Source organism: Globicephala melas, chromosome 11, assembly GCF_963455315.2.
Source record: "Globicephala melas chromosome 11, mGloMel1.2, whole genome shotgun sequence".
Taxonomy (NCBI): Eukaryota; Metazoa; Chordata; class Mammalia; order Artiodactyla; family Delphinidae; genus Globicephala; species Globicephala melas.
In genome coordinates, this window is record NC_083324.2 from 70,182,431 (window position 1) to 70,192,030 (window position 9,600).

Below are 9,600 nucleotides of genomic sequence, written 5' to 3' on the forward strand. Positions count from 1 at the left end.
GTGTCCCTCCCCCACCCCCACCAGGTTTCGGGCTTTTTGCTGGGAGGGTCCTATGGAGGACAGGAATGAAGTCTAGAAGGACAAGACCTCTTGCTCAGTTGGTTAGAACAAATGGGTTTGATTTTCATGTGATTCAAATAGCTATCCCTCTTGTCCATGGTTGAGAGCCAGCCCTTCTTTAAAGACAAGCCCTGGGACATAGGGGTCTGGGTTAAAATATGATAGGCTTAACTCAGCCCAGATCTTCTGGAGCCCTCCTGGAACCTACTAGGTTCTGGTGGCATCGGGTGATCTCTCCCTAAAGGATCCGTGACTGTTACAAGTGTGTACCGGCATCCAGCCTTACTCTGAAAGCTCCTAGTGGAACTTGATCACAGATAAGGAGGAAGAGGCTAGATTTAGGATACATTGGACCCCTAGTCACACTGCTAGTGCACATGTGTGGGGTCACTCTGGTGGTAGTTTGGTAAATTAGGTCAGCAGAGCATTTTGGATTGCCCGTTACAAAGGAATGTCCTGCTTCCATGCCACTACCACAGTCTTCCCTCTCCAGAGAGAAGCTGTGAACAGACTCCAAGCTTTGAGGGATGCAGGGCCCACCCCCAAGCCCTACCCTGTCCCCTATTTCTCTTAGGTTCTCAGTGACCCACTGCAAACCTCCTAGAAACTCAGGCAGAACATGGTGCAGCAGAGGCAAATCTGCCCCTGACTCTCATTGTCCCCATTGTCTGAGACCAGGGGCTGCCTTACAGGCCACAACTGCCCTCTAGAAACAACAGGCTGGTCGATATGGAGAAGAAAGATTTATTGTTAGAGAAAGTCCAGAGTCCAGAGAAGGGAGGCTACATGCAGAGAGGAAATGCAGAGAGAACCCCCTGTAGCCTGGGAGGCCCAGAGGGAGAAGGGAGCCTGGGCGTCCAGGCGCTGAGTCTAGACGGCGGTGGCAAAGCCCACCCTGTTGTTGCCCAAGTCATAGACGGAGTAGTAGGACCTGAGGAAGACGTCCCCAAGGATCCACAGGGGCTGGCCATTCTGGGAGGGCAAGTAGGTGGGCTCGACCCCCAGCGTGCAAAAGCTGTCGTCGTACTGCACAACACAGAAGGGCAACACTCATTCATCCGCTCACACAGTGACGGGGCACTGCTCGGCCCAGAGCCCCAGGCCAGCAGCACAGATGCAGAAACAGGTGAGCCGAAGTTTCTGCCCTTGAGGGCTCACAGGCCAACTGAGCCTCCAGAGCCAGAGTCGGGCTGGTGGGGGATTCTGGCGTGGCCGAGGGCAGGCTGCAAAAGGCCTCCCTCTGCAGGGTCTCCTTGACTCCCTCCTGTTCCTGATTTGGAGCAGGTCAGCCTGGCGGTAAAGTCTTGGAACCAGACCAACTTGGGTTCAAAGCTTAGCTTCACCCTGACTAGCTCTGTGGCCTTGGGCCAGTTACTTAACTGAACCTCCAAGTTTTTGTTTGTAAAATAGAATCAGTATCTCGCTCATTGAATGTTGTGACGAGTAATCAGGGAGATGTAGACGAAGTGCTTCACTCAGGGGCTGACTCTCATAAGTGATCAACAAAGAGCCAGCGCCCCTCCCCTCTAATTAATCATAATCATTAATAATAGGTGGCACTCTGCTCTTTCATAGCCCCGTTCCAGAGACGGGGGTTTAGAATCAATGGATGGGGAAAAGAAATCAATGCTGCAAGGCATCAGGAAATGGCGCGAGGTAAGGAGACCCAGCGTTTCTGGCTACCCACCCCTTCCTCCCACCCCTCACCCCCATCCCCCATCCCCCACCCTCCCGATGCAGGGGCCAGGACTTACATTGAGGATGTAGGAAGCGGGTGACAGAGGGAACTGCACACCGTTTATGATGAACGTGAGGGTGGGCAGGCTCTGGATGCTGTTACAGTCCACGAGAAACTGCAGAGAGGAACAGGGCCCGGGATGCCTCATCTCCCCCCTGAGAGGACCTGCCAACCCCATCGCCTCAGCCCCTCAGGACCCGGGCCTGAGCCCCAAGCCTGCTTTGGGACTGGAGGCTGCAACACCAATACTGCTCGTGTTACACATGAGGACTCACGTGCAGAGGGTGGGATCTGGGGGGACCTGAGCATCTTTCTCACCCCCAAACATGACTCTTGCTTGAATTTTCCCTATGAGAGAGATTAAATCTACACCCCTTTCTCTGCAAGTGTCCTTTTAAAACACGCAGGTCTGTAGAAAGCATGGCCCATCAGTCCACCAAAGTTAGTGGGAATGCATTAATTAGGCAAACCCTTTGGTGGGCTCAGGAGGGGGCACGGGGCAGAGAGCATGGCCCTGTGGAGGTGAGGGAGCTGTGGACTGAAGGGTTATCCCTTGTCACTCATGGGCTTGACAGCACAGTCTAGTTGTTTCCCTCTTACTGCAAAGCCCGGCAGGTGTGTAACCTGTTTCCGCTAAGGAGCTGAAGCTCAGAGGAAATTCTACCTAGTAGTGACCTCCCCACACCCTTTTAGCACAAGCATCTGGCTCCCCTGGATCAGCCTTCGGGCCCCCAGCCAGCTCCCAGCCCCAGTCATCCTGGGGCCCCCACCTCCAGTGCCTGGGGGCGGCGAGAAGCACGGAGGCCAAGAATCAAGCTATTCCTGTGCTCCCAGGAAAAACCACAAATGCCCCCTGGCTGGCCTCCCCCAGGGAAGGGGCACACCTCCGCCACACGCACCTGTCCATACTCGTTCTCCTCGGCCCCTGTGGCCTGCAGAAGGGAGCTCACGAACTGCTGGGGCACGGTGAGCAGAGACGTGCCAGTGTCCACGACGGCCTGGCAGCCCTGGGAGCACCAGCCCGTGGCCTGGTCACCAATGAGGAACCTGAACGGTGAGGAGATGGGCGGCCTCAGCACCTCCCAGCTCAGGGCAGCTAGGGGATAGCTGCAACCACAGAATCAAGGTGCACCTCCAGAAGATAAGGGCCCTGCACAGGTCAATCCAGCCATCCTCCTGCCTCATACCAAAGTCTGTCAAAGGCCACCTAAATGGCCTTGGAATCTCTTTCTAAAGAGTTCCAAGGATGGTTCTAGAAACACTGAAGGCCAGGGTTACTGATTCATTGTAAGTACTTTGAGCAAAATAGTCCCTCCCCCTCACACACCCCAGTTTTCTAATGTCTAAGCCCCTAGGGTTGGACTACAGGGTCCAAAATGTCTGGGATTCCCAGTCCTGCCCCTTCCTATGTTGTCCCCACCCCACCCTCCTTCTCCAGGCCGACCTGGGCCTTGAAACCCCAGCTGAGGGCAGCTGTGGCTTTGCAGGCGCAGGTCTCTGGGGTCCTCTGTCCCCCCGCCACCCGGCAGTACCCGTGTGACATGAAGTGCCTCAGAGCCTGCTCCGAGGAAGTACCCACACCCCCAGGGCCCACCACAGACTCACTCCTCAATGCCAATCTGCCAGTACAGCTCCTGGGTGACGGGGGCCCAGTGGATCTGCCCCGTGTACAGGCTGCTGTCCACACCTCCGAAGATGACTGCTCCCCCATCCTGAGAGCCCTGCTGGCTGCAGGACGCAAAGCAAAAGTGAGTCAGGCAGTGGCTGTGGAAAAGGCAGGAAAACAGAGGTCCTGCCCTGGCTCCAGACTGGGGCTCCCTGAGGAACGGCTGTGTCTCCCCTCAGACGGGGGCTCCCTGAGGACAGGGCGGCGTCTCTCCTCAGACCGGGGCTCCCTGAGGAACGGCTGTGTCTCCACTCAGACCAGGGCTCCCCGAGGGCGGGGCCGCGTCTCCCCTCGGAATGGGGCTCCCTGAGGGAAGAGGCTGTGTCCAACCCCCCCCCCCCCCGGCCTGGAGCTCAGACTTCCCAGTGCCTCAGGCTCCCAGGTGCTCCACCAAGCGCTGCCTCTGGGGAAGCCTCTGGTCGTCTGGCCCCCCACCCTGCCACACACCACGTTCTCCATTCCCTTTCACTTTGTGCTGCTGGTGGAGCGTGTCCACGGGAGCCTGACCCGGGCCCAGCTTGTTATTTTTCTGCTGGGATCGGAGGGAGGTAGGGCCCAGGTGGAGGGGAGGGCAGGGCCTCCCCTGTTAGACAGAAGACGAACCTGAGTGTGGAACTGGGCAGAGCTCCTACGGGCTAAACTCAGAGTACTTGTAAACAGAGGCCAGCAACCGACGTAACAGGATAATGTGGTTGAAAGATTCAGATGACTAAGCCCCAGAGAGTAGATATTGACTATCTCTAGAAGGTAGTTGTCTAATTCTGGAGAGGAAAGAAAGTCCACCCCAGGCGACGCCCCCACCCCCACCCCTCCTACTGCCTGGCACCGGGGCCCATCCACATAAATCACTGAGTTGGCTCGTGTTTGTGGTAAGAATAACAACTCGTTAGGAGTTCATGGTGGACCTAGACCAGAAGACTCCAGGACCTGGCTAGAACAATAGATCAAAGGAGATGAAGCAATAGATTTCTACACAAAAGAGGTGTCCAGGTAGAAAACATTTGGTCAGAAGGAAATGAGCTAACTGGGGCTCTGGGCAGGAGGTAAGCCCAAGAGGTATGGAGAAAGCAGTAGCAATGCTCAAAGAAGAGCTCAGCCGGAGGAAGGAGAGACACTGTCGTGGCCAAGAAATACAAAGAAGAGGCCGAGTGGGCAGGGACAGATGCAGGGGTTGGGGAGGGGAGGAGGAAGAGTCAGAAGCCCAGGAGGAAAGGCCCTGCCAGATATGCCTGCTGGGAGGCCTTCAAATCCCAAAGTGTTGAACCTCAGCCATCCAGGGCCACGGGGGCAATGGGCTGGGAGCTGGGGACCGCCAGGTGGTTCCTTACCTGCTGAGGTAGAAGCTAAAGACTGGGCTGGTGAGGGCACCCTCCTGCAGCATGCCCTGCAGGGCGGTGCGGGCCCCGCCCATGGACAGGGCAGGGTAGGCCATGCCCATGATGCCATCGAACTTCGCATAGAGGAAATTGGTCCCCGGCTCTTCCTCACTCAGGCCGAACTCCTGGTTGGGGACCTTGATGCCCTGGACCTGGAGGGGAAAGAGAGGATGGGAGATGACAAGTGTATCTCCACCCACCTCCCCCAGGCTCCCCCTCCTCAGACCCCTCAAGGGTCTGTTCTTCATCCCTCCTTTGCTTCTGCTGCCTCTCTTCTTGTCAGGTTTGCAAAAGCCACTTTCTCTTCCAAGAAGCCATCCCCGACCGCTGCAGCATTCCCCACCCCAACCTTCTTCTTCCCGAGGCTTTAAGTTCCTTAAGGACCAGGTCACCCCAACCATTGTGGTGCCCTCGGTGCCTGGCACATGATGGCCCGCAGTGAGGGTTCAATGAGTGAATGGGTGAGCTTTTTTTTTTTTTTTTTTTGCCTGCGCCTTGTGGCATGCGGAATCTTAGTTCCCCGACCAGGAATCAAACCCGTGCCCCCTACAGTGGAAGTGTAGAGTCTTAACCGCTGGACCACCAGGGAAGTCCCTGGATGAGCCTTTATTGTACTGATTTTCTGGCCTGTACGGTAGAGCAGTAGGTGTTTCCCATATTTTTCAGAGCCTCCATCTAAGTCTCCCCATTAGACTGTGAGGACTTTGAGGTTAGAATCCAGCTCACAGCCCCGGACTACCTTCCCCACATCTGGGTGTGGGCACGGGGGCAGCCGGCAGTATCACTCACTGTCAGAGTGTCATAGCCGAAGAAGCCGGTGAGGCTGCCGCTGCCGTACTGCAGGGAGAAGGTCTGCCCATTGGTGGAGTAGCTGGAGGACAGGCTGGGGTTGAAGCGGGTGTGGCTGGCTGCAAGGCAAGGAAAATTCGGGAAGTCAGGCTGGCCCACTCTCAGGCCTGCCGGACTGCCCACCTGTCTCCCAGCCTGGGCTCACATCCTGGGGACTCAGCACTCCTCCCACGCCCCACCCCCCACCGGCCACTGAGTCAGGGGGTGGCCAGCTGACATTCCTGGCATTGGAAGACCCACAAGAACTGGCCAGCCTCGATTCCAAAGCCCCCTCTGACCTACAGAACCTTGAGATGCCCTAGGATGGTGACCTCCCTATGGGCAGGTTATATAGAATCTATTCATCTCCCTGACCCCCAGCAGATCTCCTGACACATGGCGAGTGCTGAGAAATTACTCATCGGATGAAGGAGTGAATGAACCTCCAGGGCATCTGTGCATTCCCTGACCCTCACCTTACCCCGAGCAGAAGCTGGCCACACCAGGATCCTGAGATATCCTAGGATGGAGCCAATGAGGGACCTTCTGGACTAGAGGCGTCAAGACCCAAACCCCAAGGCTTTGTCAGGGACCAAGGCAGCCCTAGGAAGTGAATATCTCCTGTCTCCAAATACAACTACAGGGAGGGGACCACATCTATATCCTTCTCCCGTGTCCCTTGAGATACTCAGTAAGAACTTAGTAAACCATGGGGTGGAGTAGCATAGAAAGAGTGTTGTACAGTGGAGTGGGATGGAATGGCATTGCCCAGAGCAAACAGAACGGAGTGGAGTGGGCTGGACTGGGCTGGAGTAGGTGAAGGGATATGTATTGGTGAGCAGGGAAAGCAGAGGGGCCACCCAGCTCCATGGCCAGCTTCTTCCCTCTGGCTTGGGCATGTGCCACATGACCCTGGACAGGTCCCTGGTCCTCTCCGGGACTGCAGCTCTCCCCAGCAATCTTTATGAAGTGCTGCCCTTCCCCAGAGGGTGTCAGTGCCCTGCCCTGCCAACCGCCCTCCCCTGCCCAACCTAGCACTCACTGCAGGCCTGGCTCTGGCAGTAGACAGAGGGCACCCACAGGTTGGAGGAGCCAGTATCAAAAAGGACCAGGAAGTTCTGTGGTGGGGTCCCGATGCTGATCTCACCAAAGTAGGCAGCCTGGGCGGGAGACGGGGGACATGGACGGGCTGTTAGCTCTGGCGGGATCCAGGGACCATCAGGCCCAGCCTCCTCCACGGACAGAGTGACAGAGTGACCAGCCCCACAGCCCGCACCAGAAGCAGGGGCCTGAGCCTGCCCTCCACGCTCGCCCAGAACCCACAGACCTTCGGTCCAAGCCCACCCGGGGCAGCTGCAAAGGTCTCTGTGGACTCAGCTGCTAGGTCAGCAGGGGCCCCTGAGTGCTCTGCCCGCCAATGAAGTCTCTGGGCTGGCAGGTCTGAGAGATGGGGGCAGGCCCCGGGGGCCGGGTGGGAGGGTGCAGAGAGGAAGGGCGCAGCTCACAGCCCAGGCCTGGCCTTTGGCAGCAGGGAGATGGGGAGCCCCGGGGAGGGTCAGGACTCACGTCCATGTAGTCCATGGGCTCGGAGGTCACGCTGAAGTCACTGAAGTGGTACCTCTGGGCGGGGTCGTACTTGTGGGTCCTCAGGAAGTCCTCCAGTATCCCCTTCTCTTTCATGGTCTCACGGATGGACTTTAATTTCTTCACGGGGACTCTGCGGAAGGGCTGGGGTCAGGGCAGGACCTCCCTCTTTCCTACAGAGGCTCTAATATCCCAATCTCTCTCTCTCTCCATCTCTGTTTGCCTCAGGCTCCCTGCCGCTCTGTCCCCCGGTGTCTGCGGCTTGTACGTGTCTGTGTGTCTCCCTCTTTCTCCATCTCTGTCTCAATCTCTGGTTCTCTCTGGCTTTTTCTCCCTCTGCCTCTCCTTTTCTTCCTCTCTCTTTCTCTTTCTTTCAAAACTCTTCTCAGGACTTGCTCTGAGATTCAGAAAACAACTGACTTCACCCATGCATGCCCCCACCCCATCTCATGGGTCCTCATCCCACCCTGGTCCTCCACTCTCAGATATCCCATAAACACTTTCCCAGGCAGGGGAGAGGAACTTCAGACATTACCCTTTGTAGGATTTGTACATTTTTGTTCTGTTTTTGTTTTTTTGGCTGTGCCGCGTGGCTTGTGGGATCTTAGTTCCCTGACCAGGGATTGAACCCGCGCCCTCAGCAGTGAAAGCGCGGAGTCCTTAACCACTGGACTGCCAGGGAATTCCCAATTTGTGCATTTTTAAAAAAGGTTTCAGAGGGACTTCCCTGGCATCCAGTGGTTAACACTCCGCACTTCCACTGCAGTGGGAGCGGGTTCAATCCCTGGTCAGGGAACTAAGATCCCACATGCTGCACAATGTGGCCAATAAAATAAAATAAAAGTTTCATAGATGGCAAAGTTCACCCCAAAGAAAGTCCTCTGGTACAGTGGCTGTCAGGCACCTGGTGCCGGTTGGCTGTGACAGAGCACAGGACCAGGGGAAGGGCACTAGACTGGGGACTCAGAAGACAGGGTCCTAGTTCTGCCCCTGCAGCGACTTGTCTGGCCTGGATCAGTCACGCTCCTCTCAGGATGCCGGGACAGTGGGGAGGTTGGCCTGGTTGGTCCAGAGCCCAAATCAGCTCTGGAACTGTATGTACTGAATTATGGGTTTCTGCCCATGTCTTCGCAGACCTCCTTGCCGCCATTGCCTAGGGGTCTCTGCGGGTCCACCCAGGCCTTGTTCCAGGCTCCAGAATTCCTGCTGCTTTCACTTCTTTCCCCATCTCTTCCCCATTCCCCCAAGACCCTTCAGCGTCCAGAAATTCTCAGCTAAACCCATTCACCTGGAGCCATGAAGGCTGATGGCTGACTGCGCCCCATCACAGTTACAGAATTTGCATATTCAAAGAAGTTTCTGAGAGGAGCCATCTCTTCGCCAAAAAAATCACTCTTTAGTGGTAGAATAGCAAGCAGAGTGGCGGGCCGGGAGTCCTCCTGATGTCCTGTGAGCTGTGCCGCCTCGTTCCCTATCCCCTGACACCTCCGCGTGTAGAGATTACATGACGGGTGTTTCTGCTTAGATGATTTTGGCATCTACCAAATCAATTGGGGGCCTTAAGGAAAATGCTAGCAAACGTCTCCCTATCTAGAAATAATTGTACCGGCCGTTCAGCACCTGCTTGGGTGATGGTCACCCTTATTCTCCCTGTTTCCTATCCATCTTTTCTCATCAGTGGGGGAAGAGATGGGGCTTCTCCCTTTGACTGGAAGTTCCCTGAAAGCAGAGGCCATATCTCCTCCCACCGCTGAGTCCTGTCCTACACCGATTCAGGGAGCCTTCCCTGTCCAGAAGTCCCAGAGCAGAGGCAGATCATACACAGAGCTTCCTTGTCCCTTCCAACATGTGAGGATAGCAAAAAGATGGGGGTCTATGAACTAGGAAGCAGATTCTCGCCAGACACCAAATCTACAGGCACCTTGATCTTGGACTTCCTAGCCTCTAGAACTTGGAGAAATAAATTTCTGTTGCTTATAAGCCATCCAGTCTATGGTAGTTCATTTAAAAATAAAAAGGCTGCCCCAGCAGCCAGGCCCCAGACTCACTTGATCACGGCCGCCTCCAAGGTCTGGAGGCAGACCAGAGCCACCACTATCCACTTCATGATGCCGATTCCCAGCTGGCCACAGTAGAGAAGCAGCTCAGAGTTGTGGCGTCAGTGGAGTGAAGACCTGAACACTCCTTCCTCCTTTATACCCCGAGGACCGACCCAGCCCCTGCCTCCCTGCCCTGCACCAGCATGACCTCAATCCCCGTCATACCCTGGGCTCCACGTATCAGTTATTTCTGTGTGTTTTCCCTTGTGAGGGTGGCTGCAAAGGACTTTTCATCTTATTGACTTTTCA

General features: G+C 55.9%; 1 protein-coding gene across 1 annotated transcript; it reads right to left on the reverse strand.

The window, feature by feature from the left end:
- Positions 1-930: 930 nt before the first annotated feature.
- Positions 931-9,359, reverse strand: PGC (progastricsin). Its single transcript, XM_030870772.2, has 9 exons — positions 9,301-9,359; positions 7,235-7,385; positions 6,711-6,828; positions 5,630-5,748; positions 4,793-4,992; positions 3,404-3,526; positions 2,698-2,845; positions 1,815-1,913; positions 931-1,086 (listed from the first exon to the last, which is right to left on the reverse strand). The coding sequence occupies exons 1-9, from the start codon at positions 9,357-9,359 to the stop codon at positions 931-933; spliced, it is 1,173 nt and encodes a 390-aa protein (XP_030726632.2).
- Between the last annotated feature and the right edge of the window lie 241 nt (positions 9,360-9,600).